Genomic DNA, 27,692 nt, shown 5'->3' with positions numbered 1-27,692 from the left:
CAAGGAATTACCACCTTGCAAACATCCATTAGTGACAATGATTGGTTTGGATTTTATATGCGAAGTATAAGATGTAAATGTCATATGTAAATGACATGTGATAAAGAAATAATGCCTTACGTGCATTAGATATATGCTGGAAATTGGATGATGAAAATTTGTGAATAAGTGAATTTTGTCAGTAACCACAAAAAGACTCTGTTTGAATGCTGTCGTCAAAAATCACATCAAAGTATTTTAAATGTATTATATTTTAAACTGGGATGGAATTGGCCTCCGAGCACTAAATATTATCCCATAGGTCATTTACGTCAGAAGGAAGTGGCAGAGGGGTTCGATACAGTCCCATACCTTATTAGCCGGGTGAGTATGAGTGACATGACAGTCCTTAAAGGGTCTCAGGGCTCATCAGCCACAATAGGACGTAAATGGCAGCGGAGATTGAAGAAATTCACATTGGTTTGATTTGCGATCCAGTACAGTGCCTGTTTTGGTGAGGATATGTTACAACAAATGAACTGTTAGTACTGTTTGAAGTTACCAACCAAAACCAGTTAGCTGGGCAGAAACAATCTCATCAAAGTCTTTAATCAAAGTTAATCATTTCCCCTCACTTTCTGTTCTGTTAAAGCATATTGTTTTTAGTTTGGCATCAGAGCAGTGAAACTTGGAAAGCTACTTGGATGAAGCGTGCCGAGCATGGATCAAACGTGTGCATTAATAAAGCAGTGTTTCTGGGTGTGCTGCAGAATTATTCAACATGAACGTGGTCTTGCGTCAGATGGCTCTTTTTTAAAATGTGATTTATGATGTTGATAATAGGGCAAACATAAAGGCCAGACATTTCAAATTATCTTTTCTCAGTAATGTAACTTTGCCAAATGATCTTTTTTGGACGTCAGTGTCTTTGAAGAATGAGCAAATATCAGAGGGAGGACTGAAAACTGAAAATGCTGTTGCTCCTCAACACGTTTCGAAGGGTTAAAAGGTTACAGCCGTGTCAGGCTGGCGGATGAATGTAAAGAGACGCACTCAGAATTTGAATCCCACAGACTAGTGCTGGCGAATCCACCTGCTCACAGACGGAACCAGCGGACCTTGCAGTGTCACCACGGCAACTCCTCCCTCCAGATGCAGCATCATCAGCATCACAGCCTGCAGGAGAGCAGCGCCGCCACCTGCCTCAATATTCCGCCCGCCTGCGCTCCGCGTCGGAAGTGAGTATCCGGGGAGAGGACGGTGACCGCAGTGAGGAGACACGCAGCCCGGCTCCTCCTCCGCCGACACACCGGACAGCGGGCTCCCGGAACCGAACCTGCCGCGGTGGACGATTTCTCGCCTTTTCTGAAGGTAAGAACGACATCGCCATGGAAACTGGAGCTGATGTTGGGGGGGGGAAGGACACGCGTGGAAAAAGAGTTGTCATGTGAAGGGCATCGGTGTGGAAGTCGAGCAAGACGCGGCGGATCACGTTTGGCCTCCCGAGACTCTCCAGGTGGAGACGCATCATGACAGATTCCTGGTCCACCATCCAGAACTGTCAATGACTGACGCGACCACACAGCGTGTTTACCGACACCCGTGGAGGACAATAGTCACCGCTTTAAAATGAGAATACACGGAAAACACAGCTGTTCCAGACCAACAAGTCTCAACAGCCGCCAGTTTAAACGGGATTTTACGCAGTTTAAAAGCGCAGTAAAATGATGGTAGACTGTATCCAGGTGTGTCTTTTAATCCGTGGTTAACAGTGAAATTATCATTCCAAATATCAAAGTCAGTCAGTACGCAAAGCCTTGAAGAAGATGAAGACCATGTGTAGGTAATGAGCAGCGGCTTCATCATTAGTCATTGTCAGATCACAGAGGCAACAGTTTTAACTGGAAGCCTCAAACTATTGTCAAGAATCACTTCTCTGCCTCGCATGCTTGGAACATTACAAGCAGACCGTCCTGAGTCGCTCGGCGTTTTGGGTTTGGTTCCTAATCTGACAGTCTGCAATGTGTAATAACAAGCCTGTGATTCATGCCTCACACTGGGAGAGTAGTGGCTCCATCTGTGTTTAAATTATGATTACACCTTTTTTTTTTTTTCTGTGCTTGCTGTGGGTTTCACTGCTACTCTGGACGCCTGGAGGCATTTCTGCAAAATATAATGGCATGATTAACAAACAAACATCTTCGTGAACAGTATGTCAGACATTCGACTGCCAAATATGTGTAAGCAGTGGTAGCAGTGCCACCAGGGGGCCCCGGGTTTAGTTTCTGATTCACGCCACCGGATGGCCGGCTCAGGAAGGTCATGCCATGAATGTAGTGGTCAAATCATCAATGTGGTTGATGTGCTGTGGCAAACTGGTGCTGCAGTGACGCCGGAAGCCACACGCTATGGACGTGCGTGCCAGTGAAGACACGGGGGTCTATATTTAAAGCAAGACTTTAGTTGCTGGTAAACCGTGATAATACATGTAAAAAGGTGTTGACAGTTTGCATCTCTTTTTTTCAGCCAAGACTATGAAGACATTATTTGGGAAACCAGATCCCGGAAAGAACCAGGAATCGTCTCATTCATTTTGAAGCTGAAGGAACCAACATGCAGAGTGCTCGATCAAATCTGGTCTTCTAACAGTGACTGAGCTTGAGGACCCTCTAGAGCTGAAAGATGGGCTCACAACAACCCAGTCAAGATGCGTCAGAACATCGCCCCCTGGTGGGTGCCGCTCACAAGGCGCGGGGATGCCGCTACCTGCGGAAAAAGCTGCGACCTGTCCGGATCTTCGGGTTGGTCATTAGCCTGGTAGCCATAAGTGCTGTCTCCTTCAGTGCCTTCACCTGGAGGTCCATGGTTCTTGGTGAGCCAGAGCTCCCTCAGGAAGGCCTCCTGCAGTCTGCCCCCCACAGGACTCTGCTCTTTATACGGGACAATGTTTCAGATGACACACCTGTTGCCATGAAGTCCACAGCTGATATGAACAGCAGCCAGGGGGATTACCCCCGAGACCTCTTTGATCTGGCGCAGAGACGCCAAGGTGCAGTGGTCCTTCACATGTTTGGCATGATCTACATGTTCATTGCCTTAGCCATCGTGTGCGACGAGTTCTTCGTCCCCGCACTCACTGTCATTACAGAGAAGTTGACCATCTCAGATGATGTTGCGGGCGCAACATTCATGGCGGCCGGTGGCTCGGCCCCAGAGCTCTTCACTTCCATCATCGGGGTCTTCATCTCACACAGTAACGTAGGCATCGGGACCATCGTGGGCTCGGCCGTCTTCAACATCTTGTTTGTCATAGGGATGTGTGCCATCTTCTCTAAGGAGATCCTCAACCTGACATGGTGGCCTCTGTTCCGTGACGTATCCTTCTACATCCTGGATCTGATCCTCCTCATCATCTTCTTCCTAGATAACTTCATCTCTGTGTGGGAAAGTATCACACTCCTGTCAGGATACGCTGCTTATGTCATTTTCATGAAGTTTAACAGCAAAGTGGAGGGCTTTGTTAAAGACTGCATGAACAAGAACCAGGTGGTGGAGGTGGAAGTTCAGCCCAAGGTGAGTCTCGGCCTCGGCAGCAACACTCATTCCAACCACGACATTTAAATCATCCTTCCTGTAGCGTCACCCTTGTAGCACCTTCAGGTGAAAGTCTGAATTACAGTCTGTTGGTTCTGCATTGTCACATAATACTGAGCTTTCTGAGGGTATCTGAGGGTCCTTTTCTCGTTGTTTGGAGTTTAGAGTAAAACTGATATGACTTCATGTCAATTTAAGCCTGGTCACATGCACAATAGTAAAAATGGCACAAAAATAACATGAAATGTTTATATATATTTGTCTATTTAAATAGGTGCATAATGAGTGCATATTTAAGTTGCCTTTCAATAAAGAAAAAAATCATTGCACACAACACATGATAATGCAATCTATTTCGGCGCCCCCTACATCCAGCCCATTGCTTCATGTCTCATAAAAGTTCTCTTTTTCGATATTTTGAGCAATGTCTGATGCTTTTACAAATAACAGCAAAAAAAAAAAAAAGGACAATACAGAAAAGTAGAAGGCAGACTTCAAAAAAGGTGTTTGAACAAGCAGCAGTTCTCATTCAAAGCCCAACACCCTTTCTTCAGACTCTCCCCAAAAGCCACACCACCAGAGCTGTGCAGAATTGATTCGCATACTGTACTTTTTATCATTTCTGTGAGATTTGGAGAGAAAACAGAGGGATGGGGTGGGACACACAAACACACATATATATATGTATATATATATGTGTGTGTTTGTGTATATATATATATATATATATATATATATATATATGTATATACATATATATATATATATATATATATATATATATATATGTATATATATATATATATATATATATATATATATATATATATATATATATATATATATATATATATATATGTATACACACACAGACAGATTTTATTATTCTGAGAACTAGTTGTCTAACGTGTCAAATGCAAAACTTTCATATGAAATGGTGTTCAGTGAAATTCGACCCAACAGAGAGTTTGTCTTTCCAATTTAACACAGCATTCATCATCCGGGGAACATGGTTATCACTCCGAGAGAAAATGAGTTAGGTAGGATAAAGGAGTCACTTGTACTCTCCATGAAGAGTTTCAGCAAAGCAACGTCTGACTTTATCCCACAGTGGGATTAATAAAATAGTCAAATGTATAATTCTGGGTAAATCTCTTGCAGTTCTGTCCCTGTCTGAAAAACAAATCTCTTAGAAAATCTGTGAAGCTTTTTTCTTCTCCAAGGTCAAGATGTTGTCTGACAATAAAAGTGTTTGTGTTTAAAAAGGCAATGTGATGTCTTAAAATAAACAATTATGTTACCCACTCCTGCAAGGACACTTGAGGGCAAAGCACTCCGGTGCAATCTGATAGTGTTGTAGAGATTATCTGGCCGGATTTAGACTTCTTTGTGACATGAGATGGAAATGATTTTTTTTTTTGACAAAGTTGTATTGTAAAGCTCTCATTAAATCTGGATTAATTCCGAGTACATGAAGGATGTTTAAAGCAGCAGGTTACACAATATGGTCGGAAACTCTCAAGGAAGTGTAGCCAGTGCCACACCAGCGCAGGAGAATGTTGCTGAGTTTGTTTGTGGAGGAAAAGGCTGAGAGCCTGCGAAGGTGACCTTGAGCTGCAGTGGATTCTGGGTGTTTTTCGCTGACAGTAGCGTGTGTGAGTGTGCGTGATTGTGTGTGTGCATTTCGTGCACCTGCTGCCCTTTATGGTATTAAGGTGTGACCCAATTTCAGAGAAAATATTGTGAACGCCTTTTTGGTATATAGAAGGATGCTCACAGATTTGAGTTGAGGATTTTTGTGTTTCATTATTCTTGAAAATGTTTATCAACATGCTTTTTGAACTGAGCGCTCACATTACCATCAGGATAAAAACAAATCTGCAATTTGACTTAAATCCTAGTTCATAAGCTAAAGTGCATAAGCATAACTGCTGCCTCTGATGCCATGGCTGCTAACTCTATTATATCTCAACTTCGACTAATCCCTGGTATTTTGCTGCTTATGCTATCACTTGTACTATTACAGCAACTGCTACTGCTGAAATTAAAATACAACTGCAATGCATTGTAACCGCCACTACTTCTAGTAATGTGAATTTCAGCGGGTTACAGCAGATTTAACTGACGGTGGTAACACTGGTGCAGCTGTTTCCATGGTACCTGCTGTGATGCTAATGCTGCTGCCACTGTTGCATGGCCAATGACAGGTTGTTAGTTCAAACAATTTCACATGCTCAGGAACATCTTTGTATCTAGTAGAGGCTTGTGTTGAACCGGCAAGTAGCTGCTGCATCTACTGTTGGTTTTCATCCTGAACCAGAATGGTAAAACAACAATAATGTCAAGACAATGTCAACAATTACTCAAGTAATACTGTACGCCGATCCAAACTGCTCTCCATTTTTGGTTTGGGGAGTCTGATGCCTACCTAAAGGTGGTGGTTATGGTAGCAAATAACCCTGCCATAGCTACAACTGTATCCATAACAATATGATGATATCAATAATTTCTCAGCCTTAGTTTGTCGCTAAATTGATTATGTCTGTACTCCTAAGCTCCCTGACATCGGACACATCTGCCCACATCAGTGTTTATTTCGCAGGTCAAAGCCACAAGGTTCACAAGGTCAAAGTTCGAGTGAGTGTCCTGTTGGAGTTAAGCTTCTTAGTCTGGAGCCGCTGCTGATGGTGACTCACCAAGCCCATCAACAAACTTCCGATTACCAAGCACCGATACATGTAGTCTGCTCAAGCAGGCGTAAGAGGTCACATGTTCGTCCTGGCTCCACATCAGGCGGACATGCACTCTGTAATAATGCTTACGTCACGGACTCAGGATGTGTTAAAAACATTCCAAGAAATATGTAAATGCCATTGTGGACCAGCCACCAAGCACATCACTTGTTGATATTTCACACTGCCGTTTACTGATATGTCAAAAGAGCTTTAACACCAAACCTGGCCGGAGCTTCACCACGCACAAATGTAGTTTGGATTCTATAAGTCCATGATGAGGCATTTCAGCATCTGATTTATTCATTCTCGACCAATTGGGTTCATATTAATTAGGGTTCAGATTTTAAGGTATTAATCTTGATTTGTTACCAGTTCACGGTGAACTACACTACACAATACAATTCCGATGTCATAATCAGGGAGAGGGTGCAGGTGCACGTCCACTCTGATGTTTAAGCTTATATGTACAGATTCAACCTACATTTGATAATAAGTCTGGTGTCAGATATTAACCTTGAATACCACTAATCCATGTAGTCATGCTTGCTCAGATGATAATATACACTAGTTACCTCATTACAATACAAGTATTCTCAGTTCCGTGTCCGTGTTTGATTTGGATAAAAGTGAACGATATTACTGCTGAATCCAAATAATTCCCTGACATGCAACTGTGATTTGAACACTGCTGAGAGCAAAACTTGTTTATGTTTAAAAAAAAACAAACATTATCCTTTACTCAATTATGGCGAATAAAATTGAGGAAAAGAAAGATGCAGAAAATCCCTGGAGCAGATCAGCATGTGATTAATATTGTGCATACACAGCAGTATTTGTGGTCAGATAGAAGCAATGACCTCTTGTGCATTACGTGCTATTTATAGTTTCCAGAACTCCCAGCAGCATCGGTTACACATGGCCTTCATGCTGCCGGGGGCTCAGGGTCTTGTGGTTGATCCAGACTCTCATTAGCCTTCACCGGCTTTCATTTGCAAGCTGTAACGCAAAGCCAGTCAGAAGATAGAAGACCTAGGAATAGATAGTAGATATGATCAAAACAACTGCAGGGCAGGAATGATCAGATGGTGCTGGTGCTGAAACTACTGTATGACGGCCATCAGATTTGGGAGGAAAAACTCTCAATCTTTTGATGAGGAGATGAAGATAAAAAATAAACCAGCGTGGCGTCTCAAACCACTTTGCTATTCGAGAAGATCTCACTGCATCTTGAAAGTTGGATGCAGTTGACACAAGACAGGAAATATTCTTACAAACATGTGTCACATGAGTTAGCATGCCCCAAATATGAGGCCATTACTATGGGGTCGACTAAAGTGAGGCCCCAAGGATGATATTATTCAAATAGATCATGGGATCTATAATGCAAAGTCAGTATGACTGACATCAGGAACAATAAGCAGCACTGCTCAGTGCTCTCCTTGAACCTGAATTTGAAGACCTGCAAGAATCAACACATTCTCTCTCCCATGGCACCAAATAGTGGGTCCTGTCAAGTGACCCTTGCGTCCTATGCTGCTGCTGAAGGTTTCCTTCAGTGTTGCATGTTGACGCATTAGGCTATCAACAGAGGCAGATGTTCCGCCATCCTGACGCTGTGAGCAGCGACGCGAAGAAGAGAGACAGAGTTTGGGGTTCACATTAGCCATGGGATGGAGCTCCTTTCCCTTTGTATAATACTATGAGCCACATAGTACGTTACAGCGCCTCATATGACAGTGAGCAGGAGAGGGTACTATAAGGTACTATACATAAGATATACATCGTATGGAATTTGGTGAAAAGAGCTTCCGATTGTCTTCCCCTCTTGCAACGGTAAACAGGGAAGGAAAAGCTATTCATTCAGTTGAAACACAGGCATGTCAACGTGCAACCCGGGAGGCTGACTTCGGCATCAATGTAGCAAAAATAAACGTGAGGAGAGTGCTGGTTGGCTCCTTTGCAGCAAGAATTGGTGGAGTACCACCCTAACCATACAAGAGTTGTAGTTTTGACTTTTAGACTAGATCAATTTAAAACTGGCTTCCAGACCCAAAATATGTTGAAGGCTATATATGAAATGACGGCAACAGTTTCCTGCTTGAGCCGTCATGCTGCGCTGCGTGTGGACCTCTTTAAAGCTGACAGCAAAAGATGCTCCCACTGAGGGCAGTTGTGATGAAGCCTTCGCTTGCTCCTCCTGAGGCCATCGGGCCGCCATATGACAGTGTTGATTAGGACCCTATTGACATGAGCATCCATCTAGAAATGAAAGACTCTGTTTGAGGGGGATCCTGAAGGTGAAACATTGCGTGAAACTAAGAGCTTTATTGACCCACAGCTATTTTTGGCAGTGGACTGGAATTAGCTAATGTAGCTGCACTGTAAAAGCATCCCGTGAAGGGCAACCAGATCTGGTGACACACCCGCATCAATGAGATGGAAAAAAAGTGCCTGTGCTTTTCAAGCCCATAAAAAAAAAATCCTTATTCTACAGTCTACATTTGTATGGGTCGTGAATTTGTGCTGGTTCTGGAGAGTGGCAGCTGCAGACCAGCGCTGGGAATTAGGAGAACTCTCCAGCTAGAAGTGATTGCAATCAGACGCTGCGTAATGAGCTTCCCACCATTCTTCTAAGAGGGTCATTGCTTGTTATGCTCAAAAGGTGAGTGAAGCATGAACTAAAGTGACCTCTGGCCATCTGACTCCAAATGAGGGTGTGACAATGACAGCAGGGGTCTCCTCTCGTGTCCCTCTGATGCAGCTGTTAGATGAAGCCTGTGGTTTGTTGACAAGCAAACACTGAAGGTGTGTGGCGTGACATGCACAGCGGTGGCTAAACTGTTGTCCGAAGGGTGTGAAAGTGATGTGAAATGACGGCGATGAAATGAAGGATAATCCTTCATGACACAGCAAGGTGCGCCTATGCACATGGGGGCGGGGGATTGAACCAACATGTGATGGTGCACTGGAATTATGACTGAAAGCCTCAAAAGATCATCTTTACTCTTGTTTGGGCGTATTCAGCCTGAATATGTCCCTCTCTGTTTATGGAAAACAGGAGAACCACGAGGAACATTATTGTCATTTTCTGAAAAAGGTTTTCAGCTGACAGGTGGATCCACAACATAAACTGATCTCATATAAAATACATGTTTTGTTTCCGCCTGAAATGATCCACAAGAATCTCCGCTACAGATAATCTTGAAATGGATTTAGTGGCGAATAAGATGCACTTCATTCTTACATTAACCCGGAATAAGACTCTTATATGTGTGGCGTGTGAGCCGATGACATTACAGTTCAAGACAGACCATGGAGGATGATCTCCCATCTGTGGAGTGACTTACACATGTGTGATCCTGACAACCTCACTTGCTTAATGCTGTGCCAACAACAAATCGGAAACTGTTGAACTTTGAAACCGTGACCCCAATTACTATGACAGTGCGTCGCACAGTGCCTGGAGTCTTCATGGAAATACTGATAATTGCTCCTTGTTCTCCCACACGCTGTGGTCAGGCCAACTGAAGGTCCTTGTAGTTTGTCAACCGCACAAATGCTTTTCAAGAAAAGTGGCCGTGGTGTTCTGCTAAAGTGCAACTGTGGTTTTCCCTTGAGCATGCTGCATTGTGACCATAAAATCCCATTTCTGGTTAAGTGGCGATAATTGAATGCAAGAAAAATGACACTGTGTTAGTAGGTAGTTTATTGCTGTGTTGAAGTGGAAACAGTGAGAAACAGCTGTAAACAGGTTTGACAGAGATGCAAAAGGGAAAGTGTAACTTAAATTAAAAAATCTATATAGAAATATTATATATAACGTTTGTGTATTTATGGTGTGAAGATAACAATTGGAGTCGTTATTGAAATATATATATATAGCCACTAGAAGCCACATTTTTAAATTTGAATGAATTTGATATAGTACTGAATCAAATGATGGACCCATACATACATTTAAACAAGAAAATATTGTGTATTTTGCATCAGTTTGACAATGGCACAATAAATCAGGATGGTGGCTTTTTATATCACCTTATTTAAACTAAAGCTCTTTTAATGTCTTGAAAATATTTGTATAAGAATCTCAATTTTATAAGAAGTACAAGTACATTCAGAGTAGTGGAAACCCTGGCCATTGTGTAGTGAAAAACATCCCTGAACAAAAGCAAACAGATGCTTTTGTTTGCTTTTGTTCAGGGTTCCTCCATGTTTGTTGTTGTTGTTATCATCCTAGCTGCCACGTGTCTTGTGCATCAGCGATTACACATTTTAATGCATGAATTACTATTAATGAATTAATCGTGACTAACTTGTTAAAGTCCCACCACTAATATATATATATATATATATATATTTCAATCACAACTCCAACTGTCATCTTAAGGAGGCAAGCAGGAAGTTTATAAATATGCAGTGTCAGAGAATAAATCCTCTGATGTCTTTTTTTGTCCAAAAGTCATGTTGTCACGTTGCTACGACGACCAGAAGTGAAGCCAAAATTAAAGCTGATTTGAAACACCGAATGTGGGGCAAGGCGTTCTCCTGCAGAAGTGACAGCACTGCAGAATAAAAGTGCAGACTCCTGGAGGGGAACGTCAACGTCTGATACCAACCTTTTGTCTCCTGTAACTGCACCTCGTAGCACTTTCTCTGATCCCCGCGGACAGTCGATACATATTCGCAGGAGTTTAGCATTTGATTTTCTTGCACATTTTGGTTCATTGCGTCCACGCTCTTTCCCCTCCTGGCAATCCAGTTTTGTCTCAGTCTTGCTGAGTGTTGCCCTGTGGGAAATCAAGGAGGTGGCAGCTTCTGTAATTAGTTCTGCTCCTTAGAAAAAAAGAAGGGGTTACTAATTAGCATGTGTGTAGCTTCTTGACTTGAAAATGAATTGTTTACACAGAGAAACAGAAGAACAGAGTTTATCTGCAATGTACTGTTTGTATTGTTGTTTTAATTCGTGTAAGCAATGTATCACCCGAGGATCATTTGATGATGAGTCGTTCAGCTGACATACATTTCGGGGAGGAAATAAGACACACAGTGCAAACATGATTGTTACGATGTTATTATACATGGCCATTGGAAAAGCCACCAGCAATCACAATAACTTGCCAATAACTTGCCAAACACCCCAAATTCGGATCATACCATGTCAGCTAATTTGCCAAACTGGTTGGGAGGGACTTTAGAACTAGAAGTTTTAGATCATTCACCTGAGAAGCATGGCCATTTCTTTTCAGCCTCCAATACAAGTTCCGGAGACAATTGCCAGCCACTTTGTTCTGGGTCTTCCCGGATGGTCCAGAAAACTTTCAAAGAGTTTCAAATGACATCCACAAAAATCCCCGAAATACTGACTCAGTCACTAGCAAGAAGCACAAGCTCTATGATGAGACTCAGTCATGCATTGAAATGAGGATTGGTAACTAGAACGCTACACACTGATTTCCATCCCCTTTTTAAGAGTGTCACTGAGCTGCAAAAATAATAATAATAATAAAATTATATATATATATGACGTCCCTCGAGAAGTGAAGAGGTGCCCAGTGCATATCCAGCTCTGAATGTGCGCTTCTGTGCGCTTCTTCTTTGTTCGAATTACGAAGCAAATAATCTCGAAATTTTGTTTGAACTCCGATTTGTTCGAAGTCCGGGATGTTCGAAAACCGAGTTACCACTGTATATATATATTTATATTTATATTTTAATGAAAAATAAGATGCAATGTCACTTCATTTGCACAGATACTACATGAACTTGTTGTAGGTAGTCAATTATTCCCGGATGTAGTTTACGCTTGATGCCAAAGTTCAGTGCTAATTCTCTACTCCCAGGCGTCACACGCTGGCAGCTCCCGAGGGACATTTATCTGTCAGCTGATCCACTACCAAGAAAGATCCTGATGATGTGACCTTACGTAAGAACTCCAGAGAGCATATTAATCCCTCTATGAGATTATTAGTCATCATATTTACCGCTGGTGTAATGAGCTGCCCACAACTTCTGGCTTCCTGACTGGACAAGAGGGATCCAAAACTATCCAATGGGACCAACAGGAAATAGACAATTTATAGTTTGAAAAAAAATGATGCTAGATTTGTGAGCCAGAAACATGTCTCTGCCACAGAGACCGGTAATCGTGTCCTAATACAGCCGCTTAATCTGACTCTTGCTACGGTCATCACTGACCGTGTGTGAGGTGTTAGGAATTTTTAACATAGCTCTCATTTCCAGTTTAAGTGAGAAAAAAAATGTGTGCTCTGGTTGGATTTATTTCACTACTTTTTCCTACTTATTAGATGCCAGCAATGAGTTTTGCAGTATGTTGTGACACCTACAAGGACAGTGGCAGATGTGATGTGTGTGAAAGTTTTGATAGTAGGACTTGTCACCGAAATATTAAATCCTGCGCACAAAAAGGAAATACAATTTTCCAAAACCCAATACTCAATACATGTTTGGTGCTACTTTTCTGATCATTGCTGATCAATAAATATACTGTATGCATGCTTACTAACTACACCCCAAATTAAAGAAACTCTGCAGCCTAAGATGTGACTTGAAGCCATTCTTACACAGACTTGGTGAGAAAGAAAAAAATGTTTCGTAACAGGAAGAATCAACAACGGCTGTCCTCAACACTTGATAAGTTGGGAAATGGACCTTAGAATCAGATTCACACATTCACCAGATGACCATCACCTTGAAGCGTATCAATCTTCAAGTTGTCTTTAAAAGATTCCCTGTATTTAAGGAGACAGAGCAGATTTGTCACATTTCTGTCTGAAGACAGTTGAAAAGCAAAGATCCGAACACGCTGTTTGTTCTTTGGGAGGTGGAGCTGGTTCACACATGCACAGATTTTGAGAGATGAAGGCAAAGTACTTTGCTTTTGTTTCAAAAATAGACTCTTAACAGTCGTGCCAGAGCCAAAAACACTCCTGCTGAGAGCGAACAACGTCCACTTTCTAAGGCAAAGTCAGTGTGAAAAGTTGGGAGGTAAAAGCTTTGCTGTTTAACGCTCAACTGACCCATGGAGAGAGCTTTCTTAGGTCTGCATTGTTTGAACGTTGATGTGTTTTTGAACAGATTAGTGTAAGTAGTATGAGTTTCCAAAAAAACACAAAAATGTTGCGTGCATCTAATGTGGTTTTATGTGTGTGCGTTCCCATCTTAATTAATGTTATTTTCATGACGGGAGCGGTGCTCATTGATCAATTTTCTCCAACATGATGCACCAGTTTGGGATTCTTGATGCAACCTTAATACGCACCTCTCAGCAGCAAGCATGTCCACACTGATGGAGTCTGCTCAGTGATGTTGATGGAGATGGACTCAGTAGATGGACCTCGGGTACTGAGCACACATTGGATTTGTAGAGTCATTCCCAGTTAGATTTGCCTAGCATTCCAGCTCCAGTTGAGCTGGCTGTACACTTGTCTCCATCTGAAGGGAAAGCACTTTTTCCTGTGGCCCCTGAGAGCTTTGCATCCGTGTGAGGGCCGTAAATAAATGTCTTTACTCGTGAAAAGTGACCAAAGACTAAATGGCGATCATCCAGGTTTATTTATCAGATTGGGTTGTTTCCACTTCAGCATGTAGGCGACAGTTTTCAGTCAAGAGGTCTAAGAATGAAAAAGACTGCTGTTGATTCCAATTTAGTTTCTTGTGAAAACGTATTTGCAGTTGAGGAGTGTTCACCAAGGGACTGAGTCGAATGGTGCTTGAAAAGTTTCATGAGTGGTAATAGTGTAAACAGTAGAGGAGCCAGGGTAGAACCTTGACTGATCCCTGAGGAGTTTAATCCGGAAACAGTTTACTGCTTACAGTAGTCAATGGGCTTTCTGTCCACAGTTCTGACAAATCTGAACCCGAATTTTAAACTGTCACTGTCACTGGGTTTTATTGAACAGCCTCCTTGTCCTATTGACGCTCCTGTCAGACAGAATAAGTTCTTGCATGGCCATTGTGCCAGCGTTCCCATTTCCCCGGCGTGATGATTTACTACACAGGGGAAAACCCCAAACATTTACACGATGTAATGAGCAACCTGTCTCTCAATGTGACGATCAAGTCTGATGCAAAACAAAGCGACAGACTTCAGGCTTCAGCTTATTCGACAATATTATGACACAAAGCTGTCAGTCATCAACCTGGACACAACCTAGCGCTGCGGCTGCTGCGTTTTTAACCATGAGATTTCTGGAAGGGCTGTTAAGTCAGGCTCAGAATTATGTCACCATGCAGAATTTCTTGTAAGCTCATCATTTATCTCTCAACCCGGAATGTGTTTGTCAACTCTTAGCCATGCATGCATTTACTTCACTCTCTGTGTGACTCATCTTCTTCATCCTGTCTGTCTGCTGGTGTGACTTCACTTCTTTGTCCTGTTTTTCTCCTCCACTTCTTCTTCTTCTCTCTCTGTGTGGGATGAGAAGATAAGTCCTGTGACTCCGGACGATGACGGAAAGTTGTCGGTAGGTTCTGTCTTCTGTGTTTGTTTACCATGCTGTTATCTGTGTCTGTCTCTGCACTGGAGGTTTATGTGAAGAATGGACTTCAGGGTTTGCCTGCTTAGAAAAACGGATTACACTAAGTACAGATAAATAAAATCTGCTGAACCAATTATCCAAGAATGACTGAAGTATCTATATATGAATTTATAATATTAGTAATTATTATACAGTGTAGTAGTCATACGAGTATCATGCAACATAACCATGATATTGGTTGCACTGTAAACAACTCTTTGCATGATGCATCATTCTATTTGAGAAAATATGATTTATTAATTAGTGCAAAACTGTAAGTATGATTAGCAAAATGCATATGTTTTAAAGTGCAAATATGAAAAAATTAAATATAATATTTTTGCGTCCAACAATTAGAGGGATATTGAACAATTGAATTCATATCAATGTATGAAAACAGCTTTGCGGAGGTCTGGCTGGGGGGAGCCAGACTTCCACCACCCCAAGCCTGATGTTCTTCAGGGGGACTTCCAGGCTCATCTGGAGGACACCCACCTCCTCGGGAGCCATCCAGGAGCCATGCTGACAAGATGCCATCTTGATAAAAGATAATAGATGAGAGCACTTCAGTGTGGCAACTGCACTTGCACTAAGCAGAACCTGGCTGAAAGAGAACCAATACAAACCAGACTCTGCAGCAGCACTGTCACAGTCTGATGCAGATTTATTTTAAACCTTTTATGGTGATCGCAATCTTCATAAGCTTCATAATGGTTGTCCCCGATTTTTGTATCTTTTCTGGTCTGATGAAGAATCCTGCGTTGGGTGTGGCAGTGTGACTGACAGCTTCTCCTTGTCTCCTCAGACCAGGCCCCGGCTGCAGAGGGGTGGGAGTTCCGCCTCCCTTCACAACAGCCTGATGAGGAACAGCATCTTTCAGTTGATGATTCACACATTGGACCCTTTAAGTGAAGGTGAGTGTCTTTCACTGAACAAGAGCTCTTTGAAAACATCACAATTTTTGATTCTCTACTGCCAAGCGTCTTGGTTTTGGTTATTACCTTTGTTTGTGTGGTGTTCTGACAACAGCGAGATTTTAGTTTAACGCCTAATAGTGTGTGTAGCTAGCTGTAATGTTAGCTGAATCTCACAGGTGGAGCAAGGTTAATCGATGGGTGACTGAGTTTATCCCCAAAAAGCAAGGGGATGAAAGGGGCTGAAGAAGACACCTGCAGGTGGTTGCAGGCTATGCAAGGTTCAGTGTGAGAGTATGAGGTGCTTCCTTTCCCTTGGCCATGGACTAAGTCTATCCAAAGAGCCTAGACTCCTCCCGAGCGATGTTTGACCTTTTATGTAAAACTCTATTTGAAGAGGTGCCCTGTGTGAGCAATGCTGTTGGAGGATGTCAGAACCCAGGAGACCAACAAGCGACATTGTAATAATGAGGTCAATGGTTGAATCCCGGTGAAAGTCCAAGTGTCCTTGAGCAAAACTCTAGAGTATCTAATGATGTAGACACCATGAGTGACTGACCGAAGATCCTGCTGAGGAGGGGAATGGAAGAATGAAGACGCAGACTTGAGACGGGTCATAAAGTTTCCATTAAGGAACAAAAGTGCCCGTCTGAGTGTATTCATCCATCCGTCTCACTGATTAAAATGTAAATCACAGCGCCAGTATGTGTGTGTGTGTGTGTGAAAGATGTTGGAGGGCTACTGTGTCAAACGCGCCGTGGAAAAGAGCAAAAGAGGCGACGCAAAAATTGCGTACAGCATACGTCAAAATACCTTTTCGCACCAGACTGGAGGTTAACGGTGCAATCTCAGGTGTGCCCTTGAGCACCACTCGGGACCTAAGCTCTCCCTGGTGGCCTAACAAGCAGCAGGAGCAAACCCCATTTCCCCCTTCAGGATTCCTGTCATGTCCTTGCGTGCTCTCAGACTTGACGTGAGCTGGAAGCGTCCCTTCATCCATTTTTCATAGACATTGCTTGAAATAAGTCATCAGCGTTGGAAGCAGAGTGGATGTTTGAGTGTGTGTGCTGCGGGCCGCTCGCATTTACTGGGAGGAACTTTTGAGAGGCGCACCTGTCTATTTATGGATGTTTGCGGTTATTCAGGATTGCTTGATTCACATGCTTGCAAATGTTACATTAACATTTTTCATCCACTGTTGTCAGATCTGCCTGTTTTTGGAATTACATTCAGTCCAGCACAGTGTTTCTAAATGCCGTCAGGAACGGCCTGTTGTCCGGGTCCATTTTATTCAGCAGAAAATGTTTAGTCAAAAGAAAGTTTCCCTGACGTCATTGCTGCTCAGCATTCCACCATTTTGGTTGAGTTCTTTGTTGTTCTGAAATGTATTCTGACTGTCATGATGTTGGCGAGAGACTGAAGTTGCATTTCTGACATTCAGCAAATATGAATGAACATGTATGGAAGTGTTAATATCAGCAAACATATTGGCACACAACAGAGTACATCATAGATAGATAGATAGATAGATAGATAGATAGATAGATAGATAGATAGATAGATAGATAGATAGATAGATAGATAGATAGATAGATAGATAGATAGATAGATAGATAGATAGATAGATAGATAGATAGAAGAAGTAATATTTCAAACCAAAACTCCTTTGGCAATGTTATATCTAATATTTATCACTCTATTTTCTGGTAAAGCCCTTCTTAGTGACTCGAGCCTCCCAGAGACCTTCCCCTGCTCTTCCGGTGGCTTGTTGCAAAACTGGAAGGCAGCATTTTCGCAACGTTTCTTAAGAGGAGTGCACTGACATCTGTTATTTTCTTCTTGAGATAAGAAGAATGGTTGGCAACTAAACATCAACTGAATAAAATGAAATACAACTGTGCTGTGAAGTTGTGTGAAGCCAGCAAGTTTTGGAAAGTTGTTCTGAAGCCTTTGTGCACCATTTAAATTCCAGATTTATCGCTGACATTTGTAGATATTATTGTAATCCTTAACTGCCCATCAATTTAATGCAGTGTTACTAAAGTGGATGCACAAACCAGGTTTATAATAATAATAATGTAGGGTGTGAGATTATAAATGTTGTTGAATTTCAGAAGTATAAGTCATAATTAAGGAGTCACTTTAAAATGTCATCATGTTGTTTCATATGTGGAATCCCCCTTTAATTTACAGTTGACATATGTATTTTATTGTATAGGTCCGCTCCGTCATTCCCAGAAAATAATTCAGCCACCTGTGAATCAGCTGAGTTTTCTGTCCTTCTGTGTCTGCTTTATTGTTAAAGAACCAATGTCATCTTTGAATTTGTGCTTTATTGTTGCTTGTTCAAATTTAAACAAAGTTGAAAACTCAACTTTCATATTTTATTGCGCGGTGAATGTCGTGCAGTCGAAGCAGCAGCGTTATTGATAAACATGCATGGGAACTGATCATTGGCAGGAAAAAGAAAGGCTAAAAGGGTTTTCCATCTTTACGATGGCTGATAACAGCTGCCACTGTGAACACTGACAAGTCAAGATCACCTGGATTTATCTTTTCTTTGTTTTTGTCTTCCTATCGCTTTCTCTTCTACTGTCCCCTCAGAATTTGCTGACTCTGGTGAGTTATTCTTAATTTTGTTCTGCCCACGAGAAAGAAATCTGTTTGTTCCCATTACAACAGTGTGGAGACAATCGTGTGTGTCGACTCTGTTCATCCCTGCAGACTCTCTCCTTCAATATCCCTCATCTTCTGTGGACGTAGTCTTCCTCGATTGTTCTGCTCATACCTGCATTTGTTTCTTCCCCATTGTTGAAAGTCCTCTCCTCTTTGGTATCTGTGAAGATGCCTCATCCTCGAGGTTTTGTTTGTGGATGTGTTTGCAACCAAACTTGTCTTGACTTGACTTGACTTTTGTCCAGTCTTTTCAGTTCTTTTGTAATCTCAAATCTCATTATTTTGGTGTTGTACAGATGCACAACAAGCCTTCTCCATTTCAAGTGGTGAAGAAATGTTATTTTTGATAGTGTTCCTCAAGAGGAAGTGTGCGGACATGTAGAGACAGTGGTGAGGTGTGAGGAGTGAGAGTGGGGGTACATCAGGGATCAGCTCTCAACCCATTCTTGTTTGATATTGCAACAGAGAGACTGACAGATGAGGTCAGGGAGGAGTATCCATGGACTATGATGTTTGCTGATGATATAGTGATCAATAGAAACCAATATATTTGAGTTAAAATTCAGAGACAAAGTTCTGGGGACCAAACTCACATGGTTTGGACATGTAGAGAGCAGAGTCATGAGAAGGACAAAGAATGTTGGAGATGGAAGTAAAAGGCAAATAAAGGAGAAGAAGACCATCACTGAGATTCATGTGTGTGGTTATTGAGAACATAAAGAGAACAGGTGCGACGAGGGAGGATGATCGAAATAGGTTATGGTGGAAGAGGCTGACTGACTGTAAAAATGCCAACAGATTTACTGCCCCCCCATTTGTGTTACCTTATTTAAGATAAAAAATGAATAAACAGGATCACATGAGTATTTTTTTATCTGAATAAAAATGACACGTGCCATGAATCCAAACCATAAGGGTGATGACTGAATCCTTATTTGTGTTTCTGTTTATAAAGTTCTTTTCTGTTGTTACCACGCAAAAAAAAAAAAAATCGAATCTTACATTGTGCTAAAATTCATACACGTCCGCTGATCCTAAGGCCAACAAAAACCCTGAATCCTGGTATTGGAGCTGTCTGGGTGAACATTAGCCGTGGCTCGTCACCACCCAACTGTATTGCACGACGGAGGATCTGTGCTTTTACAGTTCTTCTGTCATACTCTTGCCCTCATGACATGCATGCTGGCCTTGTTTGGTGGGCCTCACAGATGAGCAGCAACCTTTCACAGTTACTTAAAACATTAAAAATGTATGCGATTGAAGGTTGACCGTCCAGACGCTCCTCTTTAGCAATACTGGCTCGCGTTGCTCCGGGTAATTGGGATACTTTTAATGCAGCCTCATGTCATGATTACCCAGCACTTTCTCAAAATTCGGCTGACAGCGACGGTCATCCTTTCCTGACCGTTTAGAAAAGCAATTCTCCTTCTGAGTATTGTCCCACCTGCCATTACTCATCTGCCAGACTGTCATCTTGACCGTGATGAGCATTCCATTTCATCATTTGTACTTCCTTCTTGTGCATGTTTCCATTAAATCAGTTCCAGGCATCGAGTAGAAATAGAAACATCAAATATTAACTGCCGTGACTCAGGCAGACAGACTCCAGATGCTGAAGTTCTGACCTCTGGAGTCTGAACACCATCAGTGCCAAACCTATGACGATGTTATAAAATATATCGCTTCTTTCTTGGGCATGGTCGGCGTTATTGTTGCGCACAGCGATATCTGGCATCAAAGATACGATGTGATGAACCTTTGTGCGTATCACTTTTCTTGTAACGGAAAACAAAGTATAACAGCAATGTAGATCAGTGAATATAAACATAAATATTCATACAAAATGCAGGAGATAGATGGAAATTATCAGATGAATCAGAAAACAATCTATTTAAAATTTTCTTTGTTAATATATCATATCTTTATTGTGGTGTAACATCTGTGAGGATCAATTTAATAATTCAAAATCATCTCTTATTTTTATCAACCCTTGCGTTTCTTTTGCTGTAAACATTTCTTTCCCCCCCCCATTTCACACGATAACATAGCTTACTTCCACGTCACTTATGAAATATAACTATCATAGTTACTGTCATTTTTATTTTGTCTTCCTCCTCAAAAGCGCTGCCTATTACCGTCGTCATTTTTAAGCATACAAGTTTCCTCTGTTTTTACTGACTCATATGTCTCTATATTCTGTTTCTCACCCACTTCATCGGGATTTTTATTTGCATATTATAATAATATAAGTTTATTTTAATATCAGCCATTTTTCAAGTAAATGTTTTTCTGGGGTCCCAGGTTTTCATACTGTTGCAGCTAATCTTAGCATGTGATTTGCTGTCAGTTTAAACATATATTTTGGAATTGAAAACCATTTGTGCCACCTCATCTGAACAAGTTTTAATATTGTTCTTTGAAGTGCTTCTCAGAAGTGAGTTGAAATTCCTTTGTTTTTTTCTTTAGTTGAATGTTCTTCAGCTTCTGCTTGATTATGTTTGCAAGAACATCCGTCGAAGCCTGACCCAGATCCCAAAATAGAACACTTTAGACCAAATCCTTTTCTGATAAAATACTCCTTATGAGGATTTATGACTTTCCATTTGTTGGCTGATCAGCCACCGGTCCGTGCGATGACCCGGGACTCCATTGATCCCATGGTTCAATACCATCCCTCGCACAAATGACCTCCACATCCACTGTTTCCATTTATGCCGATCAATCATAAGCATCATAATTCAACATTCCCATAGTTCCAGTCACGTCTCATAAGTCCCGCCGCCAAGTTTTGTCGCAGTATTCTCCTGGATGAACAATCAATCTGTGATCTCGTCCTGAATGTTGTGTAACTGTAATGAGCGATTTGACACCCATCGACTCCCCACCCACCCTCTGCACGCACACACACACACGCACACACACACACACACACACACACACACACAAGCTGTCTCCTGCCACCAACACACACTCCACCCCCACATGCTGGGTGAAAGAATCAATGCTAAAAGCTTTTTTGCTTCGGCAGACTGTGCATTTCCATGACACCCCGACAACCACACACACAAACACGCACGTAGTTCACGGAGGATTAGAGGTCACACCGCAAGGACAAGAGGATCCCGGTAAACAACAACAAGCGTCACTCCCTGTGCGGGAACAGTTGGCAGTGATTGCACTGTGGATTGCACGGCAATTCCGACCTTTATCGTCACCATACGCTGCGTGTGTGTGCGTGAGGAGGTGTGTGTGTCAGCGCGTAGCATGTCCACTGATCTCGGTTAATGAAGTCAAGCTAGGCCGCTATGAAGCTAATTACTTGGCCATTTTCTTGTTTAATTTCTATGTTGCAGCGCTTTCAATTCAACCCTGCCAGACTCGCAGCCCTTATGGTCACCATAAGTATAATGTCTAACTGGAAAGATAATTCAAAGTATCTCAAATTTAGTATATGTTATTTCGCTTTCACTTTTTGTTTCAAAGCTCAAATGTTTTCCTGTGAAATACATTTTAAGGTTGATTATTAACTCTGCCACTTTTTCAGAGTTGTATTTATGTACTGCATGTTGTTTCAGCTTTTACTTTTTTTTCTTGTATAATTCCTCCCCCAAGATATAGGCATACTTCATATTAATTCTGCCCCCTACTGTTGTGGAGGGAATTTATTTTTATCACTCCTCTTCATTGGTTGACTATAGCGAAGGAACTCACGCATTATAGCTGACCTATGTTTCCCCGGATAAATAACTTACACTGGCATCCGGTCGATGGAAGGATCAGAGTAAAATGCTGATTCATGATCCAGAAGAGAGGATGCAGGGATGCAGAGCAACATGTTGTCACCCCTGTGTTTGTGTGCTCGTACGGTGATGTGGAACCTGCGCTTCTCCATGTTCACTTTTCCTTTTCTCTGTGTTTGTTGCCTTACCTTTGTCTTTTGCTGTGATGTTGTAGAGCTTGGGACTTATGGGAAACTAAAATATTATCACTCAATGACTGAGGAAGGTAAGCTCTTCACTTGATTCTTCGTGTGCTCCATCTTTTGTTCTCCATTTCTCCTCCTGCCATGTTCTTCTTTACGCTCAGTAAGTCTCGACTTGTTTCTTTTGGTTGACAAGTTATTTGTTTCTCCACCTTTTATTTATTTGTGTCATGTAAAGTGCATAAAAATGTGATCGTGATTTGACAAGTGATTTTTGTGAACTGTGCTGTTGAGCAAATGAGGGGCTCAGTGGGGATGAGAAATACACTCAGCGTTCCCAGTTAGTTTAATTATGGTTAATGTGTCTGAGCTGGGTTATCATCCGTCCATCATCTTCAGCTGAACGCCTCCTTGTGTATGAAACGAGCTGAATTGGAAAGTGAAGTGACTCACTCAGCGTGTTGTTGCATAACCAGCGAAGCTGGAAATGTATTGGAAAACTGCTAGTAATCTCAGGCCCTGTTCACACGCTACACTTTCACAATAAAACTCAGTCTGGTTAAGTACTTTGAAGGGCTGGGGGGAAAAAACTAAACTCACTCACACAGTCAGATTAAAGCACAATTCATCTCATTTATATGCAGATTACATTTTTGGGGAGAAAAACGAAGGCAGGAAATGGTGAGCCAGCCTGAATGAGAGCTGACCCAAGCACCATCCAGCACTAGACAGTACCTTTAAGTAACCGATGTCTGTTATTTTACAATGTATATTAATAATGGCCGCCCCTAAAAAAAACAGTTGCAACTTATACAACTTGTGACAGTATGCACTGCAGTAGTAGCTCTATAGCAGTATACATGTTCATACCCAAAGGTTACAATGAAATTTATATTCCTGATCGAAAAAATGTTCCACCCAGAACTGTAGATTGAGTTTTGGCTTCCACTGAATCTCCCTGCTGCACTATAAAAGCTAACCAGGGTCCAGCCAAACTCATGGCAACAATAAAATGAGCACCTGTGTGTGACCTATGTTGAGTAAACAAGTTGTGCAGTGCATTCAATTCAGAAATATCTTTATGGCACCTAAGCTACTTCAGCATTGACTAGATTACATTAGTCTTGACTCACAGCTTTCAACACCGGTTAGACCAAAAAGGGATTTCCAAAAACCACAGGTTCCCCCGATGAGTGTGTTTGTGTGCGAGTGTGTGCAGGCGTGTGACTGCGACTCGGGCTGGTTAATGATTTCACCCTGCAGGTCACAGACACCACTGTCACTGGGTTCATATTGACGCTCGTGTCCTCCCAAAATTAAAACCAAATAATCTTTACAATTGATCTGAGCTGACGGACTAACCGGGACACGTCTGCCGAAATCCGACACGCACATGCTATCCCAGGAATTTAATGACTAAATGATGGTCAGACGTCATGGGACAAAATATTTGGAGGGCTGTGCTTTACTATGTGAAACAGCTCGTGTGCTTAAAACATTTTGCTCAAGGACACTCAAAGGCAGAATTGTGGAATAGTATTAATAACTATTTAATACCGGACCTCTGAAGCTGTTATGCCTCAGTAAAAGTGTCCAAAGGACTAGCCTATAGTTCACTACGAAAAGACAGGTGTCGTCAGCAAAGCTGTTAACGTCCCACGTGGAGGCCTTAGCTATTTGTGAGACTGAAAGAGTCAGTGGTACACGGACCACAGGAAATGGCGGCTGCAGGTTCGCCCCAGTTTGTTCCCGCAGTGTGAGACGGACATTTGAGTGTGTATTCCAGTTTCAGTGCAGCATGACCTCCAGAACATCGCGCTCTCATCAGTATATGATCTGCTCTCTGTCGAGGAGACGTCTGACCACAGCAGGGATTATGTTTAACCTTTCCCTCCAATGTTTTGCAGGTAAATTCCGCGAGAAGGCGTCCATCCTTCATAAGATCGCCAAGAAGAAATGCCAGGTGGAGGACAGCGAGAAGGCCAACGGAGTAGCCAGCCGTTCAGGTGGGAGGGCATCTGAATCCACCACAGCCTTCTCCACGTGTGTTCTGCACATCAAAGGCTATTTGAGGGAGGACTCCTTTCATGTGTGCGATGTAGCCATCGAGGCAAGAATCAAAGTGAGAGTATCGCGGCTGAATTATGCAAACGAGCTTTCATTAATGCGTTAGTGGGCAGATCAAAACATGACAAGTCCAGTTAGCCAAAGGGCACTACAGGGTGACAGCGCTCAGCATTCCCCACCAGGCACCGGTGGGCTTCAGGAGAAGAGCCCGGCCCTTTGTTTTTTATTGGAGTGGCAACACCTGACATGTTTTAACTCTTAAATGTCTCACCCTCAGACAAGAACCTTCCGAACAGCTCCAGCGTCGAGGTGGAGGTGACTCCGCCCATGAATGGAACAGCAGGGCAGGACGGCGAGGCGGTGAGTGATGACATCCCCCTCTTCCACTGAAGGGACCGGATAAAATGGTGTTCACATGTTAACATTTCGAAAGATGCTTTGCGCTGTTAAAATATAAATATGAATGCTTCAAGCTGGCTCTGACTCATCCATCCTTACAACTGGCAGACGTTGTCAGCGCCTTTTATGCCTTCATTTTTTGCTGCTTATTCCTCCTGAAGTCTATCCCAGCCACACGTCCTGAACAGGTCTCTAGTCTATCACAACTATTTTCCGCTTACTATTATAGTGCTGACCTCTATCGATTTTGTTAATGCAGCTCTTCATTATTTTCTTCTTATCCATCCAAACTACACATTAGTGTCTTGACATCCAACCAGAGTATTATCCGCTACATATCTGTGTATCCACCCGTCATGCCAGCCATCCACCACTTTTGTCCTCTGCTCAGCCTCTTCCTGTTGCGTCCACCGCTCTTGACAGTTTCATCCATCGTCCATTGATCATTTTGCTTCCCTCATCCATCGCATGTCTTCATCCAGACAACTATTGTTTTAAAAAAAGACAGAACTGTTAGCCATTGATCCAGCGCGCTGCTATTTTTGAAGCATCTTCCCACAATGCACCTCTCTGTGCCAGAAAGCTGCTCCCTACAGCTCGCACCTTCATCTCCTGTCAGAGGACCCGTCAAACTAATTGTTCAATTCCTGCTGGATTCCTGGGCTACTGAGATTAGGGAATAAGAATAAAGGCGAGGTTAAAGCTGTGACCCGTCTATTTTAAACATCCAAATAATCTGTGTTGAGGTCTATAAATAAACGCTGTTACAAAACCACATCCAGACACATCATGTCAGGGTCCCAAAACAGCATAGCCATTGCTAACTTTGGCAACAATTTGAGCTCTAATATGAACATTTCCCGAACAACGATGAACCAAACTAGCGACAGAATGTAGGTGGGGGTGTACGGGCGACAGTTGATCCCCTATATAGCAAAACAGTCACAGTTGCAGAGCATTTCTCTAGACGGTTATTGTGTTATAGCCTCACGCTTCAATGCTCTCTGAGCAGACAGACACACTCTACGCCTCTCATTGTCCCCAGCAGACAGTTAACAAAGACAGATACAGACAATTTAGCTTAAATGTGCCGACTCTGCCTTCCCCTGTTGAGAACACAACATAGAAGTACACGGCTTTTAATTTGCTCCGCTGACCTTCATACACCCTACGCTTGTTGACACTATAAAAGAAGCAAATTGCTCTGAAACCCAAGCTGATAAATACAATACACTCTGATGGCAGCTTATTTTCAAATGCATTCATCTGATACAATGTTTTATTTCTCACTTTCTGGGATACAGTTGTTGATAAATTGCTGTGTTTTTTTCTCGGACATAGACTGCCCAGTCACTGACATAGCTGGAAGTAACCCTCTATCCATGTACCTACTTTGGTTCTGGATCCCAAAAAATAATCCATTTAAGGGCCATTCTGACTCACTGTCTTCCACGGGTCAAATTCTGTTTTGTGGATTGCTGCCACACTCATCAATACAATTGGTGTTTCTCAAATATTCAAATTGGCTTGCAGTGTTTGCCTTATGGTTATTTTCACTCTTATACTAAGGCTCAATGGCTGATACTTGTGGTGACAGTTATCATGGAGGATGGCTCGGTTTCTGTATGGTGTTTTCTTGTGAAAAGAGTCCCGATTCATTCAAAGTTCTCTGTTCACTGTGGGATTGTTTCTTGCAGCTCTCCAATAGCATTTGCCAGTGTGGTCTGCCGTCATTGAAAACCATGGTGATCACATTTGGTCGGTCTGGTCTGAAGATCTAGTAGAGCAAGTTGGCGATGATCACAACACACTTCTCCTCCGCTCTCTCTGTTGTGATGGAAGCCTGCTAGTCTGATTCTTTTCTTGTTTGTTATGTAGAATCAGTAAACTTCAAATGGCTGTTAAGTGGGTCCACATACCAAAGAAGGTATTACTCCCAAAATAGTTTCAGTTTCTCACTTGAATGGATATTGAAACAACCAAAAAAAGACCAATCTGTGCTTGCATGCACTCCAGTTCCTCTTCATGTGCGACAGGCAGTTTTGGGTTCCCCCATCTCTCGCCCAGGTTGCTGGCAACGTCCCCACGACCCCACTGGGGAATAAGGAGGACTGGTGGATGGATGGAAGGGTGGATATACAGTCGTTTGTGCCTTCTATGGTGTCTGGTTTTTCCGTCCACTGTCTTCAAGCGAAGGCGACTCACCAGTGGATAGAGCTTCATCCTCTTGAAAATCAAAATGTTTAGTTCATAAACAAGGTGAGTCGATGAGAAGGAGGATGTGCTCTATGATTCCAAGATGAGTGCTCCATTAACTCCATGGAGGTACCTTTGTCTCTTCACCATCTGTTTGAACAAAACACGAGAAGACCCAAAAGTGGAGGAAGCCAGCACCAAAAGCTTTTTCAAATGAGGAAAAAAAAGCAGTCACGATCACCATTCAAAGCTAACAGGATCTGATTGTTCTTCCCCCCAGCAACTCTTGGTTCTGCTGATTATTCAGCAACCAGCTGCCAGTCATGCAAATGCTCAGCGCCCGAACACATCAGCTGAAAACAATGCTGCCATCTGAGCGATGCACGGCTGCTTTCATCAGGCAGCTGGGATTTCCAGGGTTACCAGGCGATGCTGCGCCGTCCCAGTCACAGCAAGACCGTCTCTGTGTGACTCCTGATTACTGCCGCTCAAGTCCGTCGTCCTCTCTCTTGGATTCTATTGATGATGCAGTCACTTTGAACAATCATCAAATATTGATGATTCTTGCATATTGCAGTCTGGTCATCATTATCCAAGTGAAATGGCCAAGACTTTACCACCCACCTCGAACACTTGGCCTTTAGATCACTGTCGTATCTAAAGCCACTTGGGC

The 27,692-nt window shown here is 42.5% G+C and overlaps 1 protein-coding gene across 8 annotated transcripts in view; it reads left to right on the top strand.

Annotated features, from left to right (window-relative positions):
- Window positions 1–1,063: 1,063 nt before the first annotated feature.
- Window positions 1,064–27,692, top strand: part of LOC128756515 (sodium/potassium/calcium exchanger 2-like) — a 33,049-nt gene continuing 6,420 nt past the window's right edge. The window contains exons 1-8 of one of the 8 annotated variants that reach the window (XM_053861110.1): window positions 1,064–1,350; window positions 2,506–3,553; window positions 14,745–14,791; window positions 15,651–15,759; window positions 18,364–18,378; window positions 22,390–22,440; window positions 24,265–24,363; window positions 24,702–24,784. In XM_053861110.1, the coding sequence (XP_053717085.1) occupies window positions 2,662–3,553; window positions 14,745–14,791; window positions 15,651–15,759; window positions 18,364–18,378; window positions 22,390–22,440; window positions 24,265–24,363; window positions 24,702–24,784 (1,296 nt within the window). In that variant the 5' untranslated portion in view covers window positions 1,064–1,350; window positions 2,506–2,661. The remainder of the gene's footprint in view (window positions 1,351–2,505; window positions 3,554–14,744; window positions 14,792–15,650; window positions 15,760–18,363; window positions 18,379–22,389; window positions 22,441–24,264; window positions 24,364–24,701; window positions 24,785–27,692) is intronic. The other 7 variants (XM_053861111.1, XM_053861112.1, XM_053861113.1 and 4 more) reach the window with 7 other exon arrangements.

This window comes from Synchiropus splendidus, chromosome 3, assembly GCF_027744825.2.
Source record: "Synchiropus splendidus isolate RoL2022-P1 chromosome 3, RoL_Sspl_1.0, whole genome shotgun sequence".
NCBI classification, from domain to species: Eukaryota; Metazoa; Chordata; class Actinopteri; order Syngnathiformes; family Callionymidae; genus Synchiropus; species Synchiropus splendidus.
This window is presented reverse-complemented; position numbering and strand designations above follow the sequence as displayed.